This window comes from Chelonus insularis, unplaced genomic scaffold, assembly GCF_013357705.1.
Source record: "Chelonus insularis isolate UGA/USDA-ARS -01 unplaced genomic scaffold, ASM1335770v1 contig_55_pilon, whole genome shotgun sequence".
NCBI classification, from domain to species: Eukaryota; Metazoa; Arthropoda; class Insecta; order Hymenoptera; family Braconidae; genus Chelonus; species Chelonus insularis.
The window spans coordinates 438,212-458,154 of record NW_023276643.1 but is presented as its reverse complement, the minus strand read 5'-3'; the positions used below and the strand labels follow the sequence as shown (position 1 = coordinate 458,154).

Below are 19,943 nucleotides of genomic sequence, written 5' to 3'. Positions count from 1 at the left end.
AGCAATAGAAATAGAGAGACGATTAATTGCGCGAAAAGAAATTCGTAAAGATCCGAATTGTACAAAAATTAAAGAAAATAAAAATGAAGATAGAAATAAACATGTTGAAGTCTCGAGTTGACCGTCGTCGAGTACAGACGTGTTTGTATTTAGTGCGTTAATTGATAACGAGTGCCTGTACCTTCGGTGTAAGTGAGAAGCTCTGTTCTAAGTTTACAAATTTGTTGTGCAAGCGGGCTATAGTTCTCTGACAACAGGAATCTTATATCCTGCAAAAAGTGGGGGACCCCCCAGCCAGCTTGACCCGAAGTGCTCTAAGCTTCTCCAGTGCCATCCAAAAAGACTGCTTCCCCAAGAAAGATCGAGCCATCATCATTGATTTACAAGAAAACGTACAATTCAAGGACTACACACTTGCACTCGCCAAGCTGGTGAACCCTAGTCAAATTCGATTCATTTCTAGAATAGCCAACAACCGTGTGTGCGTATATTTATCAACAAAAGATATGGCTGACACTCTTATTTATAAACACAAAACGATCCAAATTCAAGGCTAAAAAGTTTCTATCAGAGCTCTAATAACAAGAAATAAAAGGATCATTATATCGAATGTGTGTCCAGTAATCTCCTATTACGTCATAGGGCAAAAACTGAAGGAGATGAATATAAACCCAATGTCCTCAATTATATTTCTCCGTGCCGGTTCCGAATGACCCAGGATTTAGTCACATTATGAGCTTTCAACGATAGGTATACATTCATCCAAGTGATGCGGAGAAACTTCCAGACACAATCCAAATCTTATACGATGATACAATTACTTTTCTTTGAACTCGCCATCATGCTTTATATGCAAAAGCCAGGTCATATCGCTAAAGTATGTCCTGACACGTAGAAGAAAGCGTAGAAACCTCAAGATTAAGAACCCCGTTGCCTGGTAGAACAATGAATGTAATAAAGTAAAAAGACTGAGACTTGCAGCTTTCAGGAAGTGCGAACATACCTGTGAGTTCAAAGATTGGGTCTCCTACAAAAAACAATGTGCTATAGCTATCAAGACGTTCAAGAGAAAAAAAAGAGAATACTTCAAACAGTTTGCCAGCAGTATCAACTATCGCACTAGTCCCAGTATACGAGCAGTATCACAGAATTAAAAACAAAGGTGTCCAACAAGGGGGGGGGGTTCTCAGACCCCTGCTCTATTTCCTGTATGTTTCAGACATAGCTAGTCAACTTCCAGAGTCAATCAAGATTTCACAGTTTGCAGACGACATAGCAGTATATTACAAGACTCCAGCAGCTATAGACGTCAAAGACGACCTTGAAATAGCTAGACGAGCGATAAAAATAAACCTATGTAACCTCGGCTGAGATTCAGCCCCTCAAAAAACAATCCTGTTACACTTCAACAAAAAAAAGATAAAATCAGATGAGGTGGAAATCAAGATCAACGAGTGCTCCATCATATCCAGTCCAAATGTTCGCTTTCTAAGAGTTTATTATGATTACGACATTTCTCTCAGTACTCATAGAAGAAATTCAAAAGAAAACAGCCAGAAAAATAGACATCATCAAATTTCTTCGAGGAAAATGGTGAGGGGCATGCCCCAAGACACTACTCATTCTGTACAAAAGCTACGTTCGCATATCAATCGACTACGTAAGCTTCATATACTTCCCTCTACAAACTATGAAGATCTCTGTCATCGAAAGAATTTAAAACAATGCTATTAGACAAGCTCTCGGTTATAGATATAGTACCACCACAAATGAAATCCTAGCTGAGGCCAAACTTACATTTATTCAAGAAAGAGCCAAATATCTTTGCAACACCTACCTAAACAAAGTACTTTCTCACTCGGACTCACATCTGGCCAACTCGATAACAAACTTTCAAAACAAATGCTATAAAATTAAAAGAAAACGAAAATCAATTGTACGTCGATGTATAGAAGAACTATTTGTACTAAGTTCGTTATAAATAGTCATAAGGACAAAACTCTGACGACCTACATCCCGACGATCTTGGTAAGGAGATCATCAACACTCGAAGAACTCTAACACCATGCTGAACAACTTTCTCGTCAATAAGCAAGCCATAGCTATATATACAGACGGCAGCAAAACTCCTGGACACTCATCTATAGGATCAGCATGTCACTGCCCAAGTCTCAATTTTCAAAAGATAAGGTCAATGAATCCCCAGGCGTTAGTGTACACAGCTGAATGTGCCGCCCTGAATGATGCATTAGACATAGCTTTAAAAAACAGTAACAACAACTAAATAATATTCTCCGACTCGCTAAGTTTACTTCAAACCCTCAGTAGCTCTAAAATAAGCATAAAAACCAACCCTTACATTCTCGAGATAGAAAAGAAACGCAATGAATTCCATAACAGATCACTCACCTACAACTTTATCAGATATTACTGGATCCCAGCTTACAGAGGTATTAGTGGTAATAAAAAAGCTGACGAATTAGCCAAGAACGTCACCACGAAGCCTCCAGACGACGACTCTCGCATCTCCTTTACTGACCTTGTAGAGAAGTTCAAGAGAGAAGCCTTCAGAAATACTGCTAAAGCTATCAAGGGCATAGGAGCAAAGGCAAGCTGTACTTCGAGCAATAGTTCTGTGAGGGATCAAAACCGTGGTTTTCAGACAAAAAGCTCCAAAGAAAGCTCGTTACTACAGTCAATCGATGCAGATCCAACCACTACAACCTGGCAGAATTTCTTGGACGTCTAGGCATTATTAACAACAGTCAATGCAAATATGGTAAAGACACCGAGAACCTCTATCACACTCTGTGGTACTGCGAGCTTTATAACAACCAAAGAGAAAGACGAATAAACCACCTCAAGAAGCTGAACCTATACCCTACCACCAATGTTCAACGTCTTCTAGCTGGACCCAACATAGGAGTCTGTCGAGGTCTACTTCAATTCTTCAACGACTGTAATCTACAAGTATGAACCATAGCTTCAGAATAATTATAAATTTGAAATGTAACTTTAATGTACATAGTCAAAATAAATCTCATTGGAGATTTAAGGTACTTAATAAAAAAAAAGAGCTTCGCCGAACTTACTTAAATTTAGCTATGTAAATGATCCCACGACAATTGATACACGTGAAATTGTTAAATTGCACGGTATTGCTAATGTACCAATAAAGACACTCGGAAGTGTAAAAGTTAAATTATTAAATAAAGAGACTGTGATTCCTGATACTTTAGGTATTTCGCATGCAGGTCTTGGAGGATCTCCATTTTCCGCAACTCATGGGGTAAAAGTTGATTAGAAAATAAAGTAATGAAAATAGATAATGTTAAATAACGATTAAAAAAAGCTAATAGAGTCGAGGATGGAGTGATGTATATTCCACCTCGTAGTGAGTCGACCTTTTTCGTGAAAGTTAAAAATACAAATATTGTCGAAGATTATTTTCCAAGATTGAAAGCGTGTGAAGGCGTGTTTTTGGAAGACTGTTTAGTACGTGCTAATAATGGTCGTGCTTATATGCAGGTTTTTAATACGACTGAGAAGGAAACCTCGCGAGGTGGTTACCGTCGATTTAGTTGAGGCTTCTATATAATAATCGACGTCGAAAATAATGAATCACGTATTTTTTTTTTTGCGGAAAAACGTTTCGATGAAGTGAAAATCACCCCCAAAGTTGACACCCTATAAAGGTGATTTTTAATTTTCACATATTTCTAATTGAAATTTTCCAAAACAACCTTATACGTTAAAAACAACACAAAAAATGATGAAAAATACCTTCATTTACATATTCATAAAACTTGCGGATATACATTTTTTTTTTTATTAAAAATGACAAAGAGTCTATAACTTAAAAACTATTAATTATTTTTTAATGATACCAATTTCAATCGAAATAGCATAAAAATTTACGGGATACGTGTCTGTGCAATTTTTAAAATGACATGGAAATCGATGCCAAAAAAAACATTCCCTTTTCCCCAGATTTGTATCCAAATGAAGATGATAACTTATTTATTTATTGTACGTATTACATATATGATAATTACTGTAAAAATGTTCAAGACACAATGATTATTTACACTATGCACAACGAATAATTGCAATATTTTTACATTCTAGAATTTCATAGTGAGACTTACAGTTATCTCCAAATGCAAAATCGACTGGATTTTCAAATTCATCTCGTTTGATAGATGTATAACTACTTTTAAACCATGAATAACGAAAAAGTTTAATGTATCGCGGAGATGAGAGTTGATTATGAGTCAGTAATTGTAATTTAATAATGTTATTCCTCAATTGTAAATTTAAATCATCTCTTTGTCATAGAACACTGTCTCGAAAATGTCGAACAAAGGTTTTCCATATTCCAAACCCAAAAATATCTAATGGTTGAATTTTTCCAGTAGCCCTTTGAGAATAAACATTATCTCAATATCTTTATTCGGAGGTTTGGCAGACGTAGCAGCTTCAGAACAATCTCTAGTTCACAAATCAATCAAAAGTAAACTTTTTTTTCCAACATTCGGAAAAAATACATTTTTCAACCAGAATTCAAGTGTTTTAAAAAAAATTAGTATATAAACTTCCAGAACATATCATATGACATTTGAATTAAATTTTTTACCTGAAGTAAGTTTCCCAGATTTCGATATTTCTACGTGTTCATCATCTGGTCGAAAAAGTGATGCATTTACCCGTGGACCAAGTTTTCCAGTTGATTCTTTCAACACAAGAAAAAGGGGAGTAAGGAGTTTTCCATTAGCTGATATCGTTGGTTGTATAGTATAACTGTTGTTGAACCTTGGTTCAATTAATGTACCCAGAGTTTTAATTATCGAGTAGACGGTACTTTTTCAAATTTTTGCTTCACACTATCAATACTTAAATTCTTTTTCCAACTACTTCGACAATACTCAACTGCTCGCAAATTATAATCATGACTTAAGCTCGCTTTATCAGTAGTACATGCTCTATCAGACACTTTTGGTTCATGGATTGCAGATGCATATTCTTCGTCTTCTATAATTTCTAGTTCCCAACCGTCATATGGTTCTTCAAAATGCAATGAATTCTCCTCCATCATTTCGATATCAATATACCCATTTATTGCATTCAATAATATTTGTTTAGAGTGATTCTTTAATTGTATTTCAGCGTCATTAACAGGTGTCTCCATAATTTCCATAGTTTGAAATGTTGATAGAAGTAACCTGAGTCAAAAAATTGGGACTCGTTTTATCTTGAAGTAAACTATTGAGACTGACTTTGGTCTGATTTAAACATTCTTTTATTCTAAATGTCTCAATTAGTCTTCATAATCCTATTTACATCGAATCTTCACTAGTCTCATTTTATCCTAAATATTTTCAATCATATTAAATTGATTTTATTTTCAATGTTTTCGATCATACTATCTTCATTTTGTATTCATTTAACATGTCTTTACCTCAAATGTTTTATTTAGTCCTCATAAGCCTTTATCAACCAAATCCCAGTTAGTCTCAGATAGACCTCAATGTTTCTTGTCACACCAGCCTTTTTTTAAACTCATTTTGCTTACTCAATAAAGTCCCAATAACGTTTCATGTATCTCATCCTGTCCTCATATAATGGACCAAACAATTTTTAAATAGAACTCATTTTTTCCTCAATAACAACAAAATGAGACTTTTTTGAGAATAAAGAGAGATTTAAAAAAAAATCTAAGCTTCTCAAAAGTCTCAAATTGTCTTAATAATCGAAAACCGCGGATAAAATGAGACTCCTTAGTCCTTTAGTCTCGAATATATATTGAAATTCGATTAAAGACCAATTGAAGACAAAATGAGTCCCAATTTTTTGACTCGGGAATGGAACAACATTAAGGAGGTTAACTTTTATTTTTAATTACTGAGTGTTACACAATTGTGAGAATAGAAAATAATAGTATTCCTATTTCGAGCACACGATTTTATACACATATAAAATAATGACTATTCACCAAAATTGAAATAAATACAAGATGCAAAAATATATATTCACGACAGTATTAAAAATGAATACGAAAAAATAATGGTTTAATTTTTTAAATGATTTTTTTCAATTTTTTGACCAATCATAAACTACTCAGTCTCTAATTACGACGTATTTTATTCGGTAATTATTGTGACGATAAATAATTGATCAATAACAATTAAAAATTTTTTAATTGCGAATTTGTTTACTGTCATTAATGTCATTTGAAAAATTGCAAAAAGACGTATCTTGTAAATTTTTATACTCTTTAAATTGAAATTAGTCCCATCAAAAACAATTTTCAGTTTTTGAGTCGTAGATTTCTTATTATGGATTTTTTCGAAAAAAAAAAATAGTTTTTTGGCATCAATTTTGATGTTATTTTAAAAATTGCACAGACACGTATCTCGTTAATTTTTATACTTTTGCGATTGAAATTGATCTCATGAAAAAATAATTAATATTTTTTTTTTTTAACCTCCCAGTGGGATGTTATAGAAATGGGTCCGACTTTGCGAATCCCGAGTTTTTTTTACAGAACCAAAAAACTAGCAGAAATGGAAAATGTCCTGAATTTCTCAATTTATAAATTATACCATTTCTTAGACAAAATTTTAAAATCTTTTAGAAAATATGAATATAGAATGATTAGAATACTTGTATGAAAATATGATGACAGTATTTCATCGAAAAAAAAAAATTTTTAAAAACAAAATCAGCAATGAAAGAATTTTAAACTCGTGTCAGGACTGAGAAAACAGCATTAAAGACGCTATAATAGTCAATAACAATTGTCATTAATATGGAATTGTGTCCATAATAATTGAACATCGTTGCTAACCAATAATTGTTAATCATGGTGATACTTAAATAATAAGTTTTAAATTGTTGTAAACAATAAAAATGCGGACCCTTTCGATATATAAGAGTACTTTTAACGCATAATTTTTTCTTTTACTAAAAAAATGTTACCAACCGTATGACATAAATGAAAACATACTTTTTTCGTTTGTAACAATAAAATTCGTTATAAACAATAAAAAAAGGGTCTATGAGGTATATTTGAATTCTTTCAACGCATAATTTTTTTTCTTTTACAGAAATAAAGTAACTAACCATATCAAATGAATAAAAACAGACTCATTTCGTTTATAACAATTCCATTTGTTATAAAAAATGGAAACGGGTTCTATTCAAATTGTTTTTTTATTTTTTCCACTGGGAAGTTGGTCGTGTGGACCTTTCGGGTCGCATTCAGACCACTACAGAGCACTGATATCTTCACTGACCCGCCTCCCCTGCACTCAGCCACGGAGCCATTGTCCTGGGTCCACATGTACGGTAAAGGCGGTCTTAATTATTTATGGGTTCGTACAGCCTGGCTTCGTAACAAAACTGCAGAAGCCTATCCATCTCAACCGTCACAAGAATGGGTGCGTCGGTTCCAAGGTTCCCTAACAGGCGCTGCCTAGATTCCCTTAGCCCCGAACATTCCCTTATGATGTGGAGAAGCGTCTCCCCTTCCTCACCACACCACCGGCACGCGGATTCGTCTCCGCCCAGCAGCTGGTGAATCTTTTGTGAATCCACTTGTCCCTTAGTGCCTTTACAAGTTCCCCGGAAGCATTAATCTCCACTGGACCCCTGTCACCTCCACCGCTAGCACCAATACGGGCCAGCCTATTAGCTTCGGTGTTGTCGCGTATACCGCAGTGACTCAGTACCTTTAGCAGCTGTAGTTGGTTGCGGTATGCCGCTTGTTTTAGAACTCTTCTGCAGTGGTCCACGAGTTCTGAACAGGTAGCCACTTGCGAAAGAGCTGTTAAGGCAGCACAGCTGTCATTGCAAATATAAATATGCTGCTCAGTGTATTTCCTTCTGGTGATATGCATAGCGTATATCAGGATTGCGTACACTTTTGCCTGGGAAACGGAAGCGTCCTGGCCCAGGGTGTAGGATTCCTCCACCTGTGGTCCCCTGCACCAGATCTCAGCTCCAGCCTCTCCCCCCTTGAACTTCACCCCATCCACGTACCAGACAGGTCCCTCGGGAGTAAGCGATTCCTCGCTTTCCTCCATCTAGGTCCGTCTGTCCATGAAGATGACTCCGTATCCGGGTGAGAATTCTAGCTTTCTGGGGCAGCGGTCGACCCTTTTTGCCACTGAATCCCGTGGGGGCCTCTGAGGCCAAGATCGCCACATGCCCTGCTCGAAACCTCCTCCACTGTCTATGGCTCCTTAAGCGGATGGTCGCCCTCCTCGCTAACACTTCCACCATGGTTTTCGGCGGAGGGATGCTGAGTAGGCAGCCCATAGCTAGGGTTGGGGTCGTCCTCAGAGCTCCCGTTATACCCAGCAGTGCCGCTCTAACGACTTTGTTTAGTCGCCTCCTGCAGACGTTCTTCCTGACGGAGGTCCACCATACTATGGAGGCGTAGGTTAGTAGGGGAATGACAACAGCTGTGTACAGCCATTTTATTGTTTTCGGCTTTAGACCCTATGTGACGCTAAACATTCTTTTGCAGGTCCAGAAGGTAAACGTGGCCTTCTTAACCTGTTTGTCCACATGTGCCCTTCAGTAGAGCTTTCTATCTAAGGTTACTCTAGGGTAGCGCACTGTTTCCGAACATCTCAGCTGTTTGCCAAAGATGGAGGGAGGCCTGAAATCAGTCCTCCTTCCTTTTGTAAACAAGACCAGTTCAGTTTTGCTCGGGTTGATTCTGAGCCCCCGAACCTGGCACCATTTCTCAACGACGTTAAGGGCCATCTGCATCCTGAGGGACAGACTTCCCAGATCGTCGCCTGTGATCGTGATGGCCATGTCATCAGCGTAACCTTGAACGCTGAAGCCCGCCGTTTTTAGGTTCGTAAGAAGTTTGTCCACCACCAGGGTCCACAGCAGAGGGGATAGGACACCTTCCTGCGGGCAGCCCCTGGCAACTGCAGCTCGATCTTCCGTACCTTCTAATTAGGCGATGGCCGTTCTGTTGGCGAGTAGGTTCATGATCCAACGTGCAAGCGTGACGTCTGCTCCGAAGTTCTGAACTGCCTCGCTCATAGTTTTGAAGGGTGTGTTATCAAACGCCCCTTCTATGTCCAAAAAGACCCCAATTGCCGACTTGCCTGTCTACAGGGCTCTCTCCAGACCTCCTACGAGGTCGTGGAGGGCAATCTTCACAGACTTGCCACTTTGGTAGGCGTGTTGCGCTGAGCACAAGGGCTTGGTGCACAGTGCGCTCTCCTTAAGGTAACAGTCCACAAGCCGCTCCAGCGTTTTTAGAACGAAGGAGGTTAGACTTATGGGCCTGTAGGCCTTTGCCTGATCGTAAGTGTTTCTAATCGTATTTTAAATGTTTGATTTTAAGAAGAAAAACGTCGTACTTGATCAAATTTTGTCTCTCGTACTTCCGTCTAACACAAAGGGTGTAATGTTTGAATGAATCTCAATTATTCAACATAATTATTCAAAATATATTTTAAGAGAAGCTAAAAATGAATAGCAATAAAACTTGAGGATTGAGGTTAATGATTATTACTCAAGTTATTTTTTTCGAGTTTTTCTAAGATTTCGTTGAAATAGAAAAGGTTTCGAATAATAGTTCAGAAAATCATCTTTTAGATATTTTATTGCTTTTGGAAAACCCACGTGGCGAAAAGCAATGGAATTTTAAAAAAAGAGTACGTGACGTAAGAAGAGCGTTAACTTTCCAAAAAGAGGAAGACCATGCGAAGGGACTTGTGCGCGCCTGAAGCAAGGGACTTCTTATTATGTCACAGTCGACCAAATAAATACGTAAAGTTTGATGCATCAGTCAGGTGTCGAAAAAATAAAATCGAAATCAGATCGTCGTGAAACATCTCTAAAAATTGTAAGTCTTGTTTTGTCTTGAACATTGTATTAATAATATTTCAAGGCTCGTAAATTTTCGTATGAAGTTTATTTGATCGTCAAATTATTCTTAAATTGATATTTAATTTAAAAGTAAATAAGGTTAAGCATATGGTTTGCATATTGACACCTTTAAAGAGCAAAAATACATAACATATGATACAGAGTGAGTATCTTCGCTTTCGTAATGAATGAGAATATTTATAACCGATTGAATTGTTATGAACAAAAAGAGTGAGATTCCATTCATGTCGTACGGTTAAAGCTTTTTTTCAGTTAAAGAAAAAATTACGCACTGGAAGACACACACACACAGACGTCCACTGGAAAATAGTTGTATTCGACTTTGGGGACCTTCAAACGTGGAGATATGTCAAAATTCAAAATTCGCAATATCGAATCTATTACTATAACTTTCCACTGGGAAGTTAATAATTTTTCACGTTGTTGACTTGAGACAGCGCACACAGAGCTCCTGTTATATTTCTAGTATGTTCTATACTACTATACAAATTTCTAGTGTCTGTCTGTCTGTCTGTCTGTGTGGGGTAATCTCCAAAACGGCTATTCTAATTGCAACCGAATTCTGCAGGCATATAGGGGCCATTGTCAGGAAGGATATAAGCTACTTTTTTTTTATTCAATTTGTTTATACTAATTGAATTTGTTATAAACAGTCGAAAACGGGATTTATTCAATATATTCGAGTACTTCGATTTCGTAGTTTTTGCTTTCACTAGAATCAAAAAATAGGTCTGAGCACACTGTGTCTGTGCTAACACGACGAACTTACCATTAGTAATCGTTTGTAACGAATTCATATTTTTATAAACAATGGTTAATTGTTAAAAGCCATATTTGGTTGTGAACAATAATGTTTACTCAATATCGACTTATTTTTCAAATGAAATTGTTATTGTTTGACTTAAAAGTATTTTAAATAGCTAATCCTTTCATTTTTCTATTAGTTATTTTGTTATATAAAAAAGAAACGGTTTGACCCAATTCGTTCAAATTCTTTTCAGATCTCTTTTATAACCATATCTTTCTAATCAATTTTGGTGAAAGTCGATATCTTGATCCGTTCTTGAAATATCGAAAACGAAACAAATGCTGACGTCCATACATACGTACGTACGTACACACACATCATTCTAAAAATTGGTCAGTATGCTTGCAAATATCATGAAACGGGGAGATGTGATGAAAATTCAAATTTTACCAATCGACCCAATTTCAATATCCTCCTAATGGGAAGTTAACAATGTAAACTGTAAAGGAACCCTCCTCTTTTTTTTATAACGATTGAATTTGTAGTAAAACAGAAACTGCATATTGCGCTTGAATCTAAATTATTCCGTTTTTTTTTTTCAATATTTATAGACGTATATTATTTATTTATTGACTTGATTATATATCCCTTGGTTTTTCGCGGACGACTTCACAGAAATTCGCTTATCGATTCCAATCTTATATGATCAATGATCGTGGTGTCGGGACATATGTATGCATATTTTTATAAAGAGTTTAAAATTAAGAGAGCTGTGTAAATTAAGTCCTGAGTTTCTGGATCTATTGTGAGCATTTTGACAATCGTAAGTTCAAATCCCACAAAGGTAAAATATTTTAATCATTGGTGATTTTTTTATTATAGGATTACTGAAAGCTAAAGGTCTCTTTAGACAATAAAAGATCAATTACAAATCATTTGATAATTATTGAATTATTTTTACAAAAAAAAGTCGTTTATCATAGGATATAATCATCTTCTATATATTTGAATTCCTTCAGCGTGTAATTTTTTGTTTTCTTAAAACACAGTTACAAACTGTGTTATATAAATAAAAACCTACATCTTTCATTTATAAAAATTGAAATTGTTACAAATAATCGAAAACGGGCTTTATGCAAGATATTTGAGTTTTTCCAACACGTAATTTTTTTTTTACTAAAATTAAGTTGAAAACATACAATTGTCTATAAAAATTATACAAAAAGAATCTAGGCAATATATTTGAAATCGTTCAACGCTTAATTTTTTCTTTTACTAAACAAAAGTTATTGACATTGGGATATAAAAGAAAAAGAATTTTCTTTCAGAACAATTGCATTTTTCAAAAATAATTGAAAACGAGACCATTGAAATATGTACGAGTTCTCCCAACGACATATTTTTTCTATTAATGAAGGAAAGTTACTCATCATGTATTATCAATAGAAAAAATTCTATACGTTGCTAGAAATTTCTCGAGAATATCAAAACTTTCTCAAAATTTTCAGAGAATTTAGAAAGATTCCGTGAAATTTTAAAGGGTATTATTCTCATTAGAATCGAAAAATCGATGTCCACAAATGAGTTGAAACTATCTTTTTTCCTTAGCGATCAACAGTCAGCTTGATAGGCAGCTGTAGTATTTTTCGTCCGTATTGAGACACAATACACCCATATTTTGCCGTATTGCGTTCTTTTATCTCAGTTGGACGAATATACACGGGAAAAAGACAAAGTTACGCACAATTAAACATGAATCAGTTCGCTTACAAAGACAACAACATTCCACAGATGATATTGAAAATATCGATTATATATAATTTTATTATTATTGATTAAAGATAAACTAGAAATTGTAAGCGCGCTCTCCGAGCGAGCCGTTACCATACTAAAACAACGAACATGTTATATCGAAATCTTCTATGCTATACTACAATTTAAAATTCTAGTGTCTATCTGTCTGTCCGCGATAATCGCTGAAACGGCTCATACGATTGCAACCAAACTTTGCAGACATGTAGAGGGGGTTGTTGAGAAGGTTATAAGGCTACTTTTTGTTTATGTAAAGTGTTTATAACAATTAAACTCGTTAGAAACAATTGAAAACGGGATATACGCAAGGTATTCGAGTTTTTCCAACGGGAAATTTTTTGTTTTTTCTAAATAAAAATGACTACACATGTAACATTAATGGAAAGTAGCTTTTTTTTTTATAACAATTAAATAGTTTTAAAGGAGCAGAGATCAAATATTACGATAGAATTTTCCTTTTTTCCGTTCTTCATCAATGCCTACAAATTTATTACTTCTCTCAATACTATCACATCGCAATGCGTATCTAAATTGGCTAATTTATATTATTAAATTATCATTCGAACCATATTTAATTAATCTTTCATTATGGAACGTAATTCTACATATTACGCGAATGAAGTCGCGGGAATCTGCTAGATAAAAATATACATAGTTCATATATTTTATGAAATACTGTATTCATTCGTTTTATCTGTTTTGTAAGCGACTTACTCTACTACACTCTACTAACTTTTGGCAGTTAAATATTTTGAAAACTAATGTTTCTACGGAAATTTGTATAAAACCTTTTTTATGTAAAATTAACTTACAAACGAATTTTAAAATAGCTAAAATTGCCATAAACTTTATATTTTACGAGATATTTGAAAAAGAACCTATTACCGCGTCCTTCAATTTTCAATAATTTTTTTTGCGCACATGGTTTTGCAATGAACTTTCCATAGGTCATATCTTGCATCGAAATAAAGATAATCCCGGTAAGAAAATTTGACTTGGATGTTGTTTGCAGTAAAACCTTTATTCCCCTGGGCTCAAAAATTTAATTGGTATAAACAACTTAGATTAATAAAGAGTAACCGACAACCTTCCCAACAAGACCCTCTACATGTTTGCGAAATTTGGTTGCATCCGAATGCACTTTTTAAGAATACAGTTTTGACTTAGCCTATTACATAATTGTCGTTTTATTCTATTCACAGTGTGCTCTTTATTGGGTATGGGTGTGGCAGCAATATTTGGACCGCAGAACGCACATACCGCATCTCATGTGCAAAGCATCTGTGATACGATGGAAATACCACATTTAGAAACACGTTGGGACTATCGACTGCGACGTGAAAGTTGTCTTGTAAACTTGTATCCTCATCCGACGACTTTATCAAAGGTAAATAATTAGAACAGTATTCTTTTACCAATTCTATCTAGCTTTACTTCGTTATCCAGCTAGTTGATTCAGATGTGACTTTATCAACGATGACAGCTTGATCCGTCGAAATGTAGATATAATATATATATACAGAGAATATATGTATACAGAGAAACGAAAAGGAAAAATAAAGAGGTTCAACCGTGGAAACCCGAAGATAGAAATACGTTTTATGCTCTAATGTATTTTGAGGATCAAAGCACACTGTTCATATAGTTTATCTAAAAGAAACATAAATATAAAAACTTCAATGCATACGATAAAGTAAAGTTGCTTCGAAGTCTGAAACTCCTTTGATTTTTAGATTGAACTTTTCCACTTACCTTCGGTTTTTTACTTTCTTACTGTTCATACTTTTACATTCCATCGAATCACTTCCAAAGACTAACAATTATGATAGCGATAGAATTTTTTTCAAAGAAGTTTTCTATGTGAATAATTTTCAGACATTCAATAATCCGCTTATAATTATTGAGTACACTTGAAAGATAAAATCTAATCATAGTTCTGAGGAAGCAAAATTGATGAAATTCGGTTTTAATAAAAACTTCATTAGCTTATAAAATTATAATTAACTTAGGAACTTTACTCATATACTCTTTATTATTACGTTCAACAATTATAAAATAACTAGTCTTGACGAAAAAGTTCTGAAGAAATTGAATGTCGTACACCTATGTTATTGAGAGATTGAATACATTATCAAAAAATAACTGCAAATATTAGTGTTTGTTTTAAAACGTTTTCAAGTGTTTTAATAACGAGACAATGTTAACCGAATGGGTGATATCATATAAAAACATTTTTAATGTATTAGAATAAAATACTACGATTTGTATCGGTGATACGGTCAAATTTGTCTAAATTTCATACATTTTGACAGTTTTTTTATAAATTACAGGTACGATGTCCTCTTCTAATAAATGGACTGAATAATAGTATACTGTTTTTTTTGACATACATGAAGTAAAAATTACAGGGTTAGATTTAGACAAGTTTGACTGCAAACAATATTAAAAGTTATTGGTCTAAGATGGAGATCTTAATCAGTTAGAATTAAGTGCATGAAAAGGAATATGTAATAATTTTCAATAACAATCAATTGTTAGATTTCTTAGAGAAAAAATACCATTAAACATCAGAGATTCCAGCATAATTATAGTATAGTACATTCCCCTTCTTTACTAACAGCTAATATGGATAGAGGTAATTGAAATTGAATTTTGAGGGTTTTGATTTTCCCAAATCAGGTAAAGTTTTTTAATTATTTATACTGTCTACTCAACATAAAATTATCTCAGTTAGTACATCACTTTTTGAATAGTAAGAGGAATGACAGAGATCCTGTCGGACCAAAATGAGTATGTAATAAGAACACATAGGAGAGTAGCTAATTAAAGTATTAGGGTATTTAAAGTGGTTAAGTTAAGAAAATATAACGAGCAACGTTCAAGGATCCTGGTTCAAATCTTGGTCTCAAAGACTGTGTGGGCAGAGGAAAGGGAGAAGAGTTTAGATAATTATCATAGATCCTTGTCTGTGTAAATAAATATTCCATGTAAACGAAATATAGCTAAAATTTTTTGTTGTTGGACAGAAAATTATATAAGCAAATTATAATAAAATCAAGAGTATATGATAATGCAAGATTGCTAGCTCCTAAATTGAATAAAATCATTTCTTCTGTAAGACACTGACCGGCATAGTAAACCTGATATACGTATATATTAAGAGAACATAAATTCATGGATCGATGGATAGATACAACTAATATAGGATGTCGAGTATTCAATCTCGTATGTGCTTGCAATAGTAACTTTACATAATAATGATAAATTCTGCTCTGCTGCTCTCGACAAAGGTCCAGAAAGGGCTCGAATTCGCTTAATTCTGTCGTAGAGTTATAAATTAGGAAGTAAGGAAACTATAAGATGCTTTCGACGTCTACTGGATAAATCGTGAGCAGAACTTACTTGAGATATTTATGCATAATTTACGTTATCCGCAGAGGCCAACTTATACGTACTCTTGCTTTAAAGGTCATATAGGGTAGCGAATGCATGAGCAACAAAATTTTTTTATGGAATAAAAGAAAAGGAAAGAGCGTAGATAGAAGGGTTAAGGAAGCATCATAATAAACACGGTTTTTTTGAATATTCTCATTCATAGGTACAGGTCAATTTTTTTATGATTATATCTTATATTTAATAGTACATTGTGTATCAAAGTATCTAACTGCCCTCCCGCCCGCCGAATCTCACAAGGTTTTAGATAAGATCTTATAAGAATCTCAACGGAATCTTGTGAGATTTTACAAAAATCATATATGATTTCAATAAGTTCATACATGAACTTATACGATTCTTATAAGAATCATATATGTTTCTTATGTCCGTCACAGTTTCTTGTAAGAATAACATAGCGGAGGAAATCGGAGTCCCACAATATCATACAAATTAATTATCTTGTATGATTAAAAATCTCATACAAGTTCTCATAGGTATCTTGTCATGTTCACATAAGATTTTTTCATGACAATAAATTTGCAAATTATTTTCTCACCTGCTGTTAAAAATAGATTCCGCAAAAATTACATCGATAAGAAAAAATAATTGTGTCAATGCTGTTTGACTTAAATTATTACGAATTGCATACTCCACCAGCATCAAAAGAATTTCCCCTTTTGTTTTATTCACTGGATTTGAGATCAGGTTATTCATGTCTTCATTTTCTAATATATTTTTATAGAGGAAATCAAAGTCAGTGTATCCTCTACTTAGAGATTCATTGTTAGGTATATCTCCATTGACGTCCATCTGCTGGCCTACATTTTGTTTTTCATTTTCAATTAATTCTTCAGACGATTGATCAGAATCACTGTTAGACTGGAAAAGTTTATGATAAATTTATGAAACCCAATAGCTTTATATGATTTTTTGAGAAATACATCAATTTTAGTATCTTTCCATGTTTTTTTAAATATAATTCATATTTGCTTACATTAATCTCAATGTTATTGTTAACATTGTCATCTGAAATATTATGTGTTTCAATATTATTTACTGTGTCAAACACCCCAGCATTCACATTTAAATCATTATTTCTCCTATAATTTCCTACTCGACTCCTACCACGATACTCCGATGTGTTTTTAATTTTCCAATAACTATAAGTAGATTTTGGAATGTTTCTGTTACCATGAGTTACTCTCAACCACTTTTTATATCTTTGCAGTTTATTTATCTCCGTATTGAACACGAAAAAAATTTTCTTAGTCAATGAAATGATTATTTCAATTGAAAAATAATGGCAATGATCAATTGCGATTCTAACCTCTGCTACAAAAATGTGTCACACAATTGTGAAAAATTATATTTTGATTCAATAAGCTTTAAATCATGAAATAAAATCAACAATAGACTTCACCTGTACTCTATATAATAGTAAAAATTGAATAATTTGACATGTGAGGTCAGATTCCAAAAATATAAATTTTATTTCAAATTAATAATTTCATCTAAAAATGTTTAGTGTCGGTATACTGCATACATATAAACAAATAGTTATATTTATGATGTTTTGGAGTAACTTGAGACAGTGTGAAAGAATTTGCTTACCGGCGAATGAGACGCCAAGCTTTGTAATACACCACTGAAGTCAACTATGAAATCGACCAGGTTATGAATCAAACTTTTACTGACGATATTTTGTTACGTCAGTTCTAACCCTTTCTTTTTAATAAATATATAAATAATTAATAGTTATTTGTGTGCAAAAAAAAATAAACGGCTTTTCATTATTGTGCCAAATAGTTACTAGATTTGTATTGTTCATTCCCGTTGGGTTCTTTGAAGCTAGTAACGTCAGAACAGAAAGACGAAGTTTCCCGATTTACTGCGTATTAGTATCAAGAGATACGGTAGTGTCTCGTGCGCCAAGCATAAATCGCCGCCATTTAGCCCTTACGTCACGACGAGGCACTACCGTGTATCTATACAAATTATAAGATGATTTTTGCGGGTTATAATTTTTAAATTTAAAATTTTTTTCTTATTATAACATAAACATGGGTTGAGATTAAGAATTTGATCGGAAAGCGATCGTTGACTTTCGATTAAGCATACTATGAAGTATTATCATTGCTTCATTCATAATATACGAAATTGAAAAAATTTTGTTGCACAAAAATTGAGTAAAATGAGAGTTTATTCATGGAGCCATCATACGTTTTTTTTTTATCAAGTTGGTGATCAGAGTTTTTGATTGCTATGAAGTTCTCTCACTAACAGATGATAAAGTTGGTAATAAGTTCATTTTGCTCAAGCGCGAATGTACGAATAATTAAAATATTTTCAACCGATGACGTCATATTAAAACACTTTTAATGTCTCAAAATGAATCACTAAAGTTCACAGTACATAAATGAACACGTGAGCGTAGTCTTGTTTATACTCGGGAAAATTTGTACAATACAAACACAACTTAGCTCCTGACAAGCACACATCTAAACGGTATACCTCTTTAGGCATTTAGAGTGAAAAGTACCCGACACAATTCATTTTCAAATATCTTGGTCCCTAATAAAGTTTAAGAATTTTTTTTTTTTTGAATTAAAGTTCAAACAATCCCGTATAAAATGAATGAATTAATTAGTGTCAATGGTAATAGATAAAAATACCACCAAAGCTAAAAAAAACGTCTTTTTGAGATTTTTTTTGTTTTCGTGCCGTATCTATGATTCTAATGGATTAAAATATAAAAAAATGTAGTGTTTTGGAAAGCTCAAAAAGTGCTCTAAAAGATGGTGAAATGCATGTTTTAATCCGCTTCAAAAGGTATAATCATTTTACTACTTGAATTCATTAAAGAAGCGTATGTAAAAAAATAGGTATTGGGCGAGTTATTAAAGAAATCAGAGATCTATTATTCATTGTAATCTTCATTTTCATGCACAAAAATACTAATAACCACAAAACATATATTTTAAATACAATTTTCGTTACAACACTCTACGCACAAAGGGCATCGATGTCTTCTACACGTAGATTTTTCACACTGCGGACACATCATGGTTGTTTCAACTCCTAATGAGTGATGACTATATGAACATCTTGTTTTGGCTATTAATATGACTCCAGAATAATTAACAACAGGTGTTCCGTGATTAAGAAGTTGAGCAATTGCAGTTTTAATGTTTTTTCGTAGTTGTGGAATCCCATAGCGTTTAATTAGTAAAGGCTTGATCATCTCAAACGACATCAGTTATCTCGTCATCAGATGTTTCGTCGTTAACAAGCACAGTAGAATTTCTCCTTCGTTTATTCATCTAAAACAAATATTACAATTTACAAAATTATTCAAAATTTCCCTAAAAATATTTTATATAAATCAATTTATATATGAAATATACATTTATATAAATATATAAATTTACATAAGCGTATGAATATTTTGTGATACAAATGTAATCATACATTATTACTTACCGTAAATAAAGAAAAAACACTCATATGATCCGAGAAAAAACTCTTGAACACTTGACTGACTACACTTTACTGGCACACTAGGTTAAAAGTACCCACAACGTTCCGCGCTTACTGCGTCGTAACAACTAAATCGCACCAACGGCTACTGAACACACTTCCTCAAGGTCTCAACGAAATATCTCTGGAGAGGAAAGCCCTTTGTTAATACATACAGAGAATTCTAACGAAATAAAATTTTGGGGTGTGTACTTTGTACCCTATGTGCTTGTCAGGAGTTAATAAGCAACAGTAGTCATCACAGAATATTAAAATTAAAATAATGCTACCATTTTCCTCGTCACACGTGGCGTGGATTTTGACTCAGTCATGACTGGATGATAACTTCATTTACTGGCAAGATTGGAATACCCTACTAGGGTATTTCATCGCGGATGTTCTGTCGTCGGGTTGAATGTTATGCTACCCAACTCGGTATTTCTCAAAAAATAGAATAACTCAACAGTCAATCATCTATAGTGATAATTATGAACTCACCAACCAGTCTAACTCT

The 19,943-nt window shown here is 33.9% G+C and overlaps 1 protein-coding gene across 1 annotated transcript in view; it reads left to right on the top strand.

Annotated features, from left to right (window-relative positions):
* The window catches only part of KaiR1D (Kainate-type ionotropic glutamate receptor subunit 1D), a 472,789-nt gene that overhangs the window by 281,034 nt on the left and 171,812 nt on the right, over nucleotides 1-19,943 (top strand). Inside the window, exon 4 of the mRNA XM_035088617.1 lies at nucleotides 13,681-13,865. Coding sequence (XP_034944508.1) covers nucleotides 13,681-13,865 — 185 coding nt within the window. The remainder of the gene's footprint in view (nucleotides 1-13,680; nucleotides 13,866-19,943) is intronic.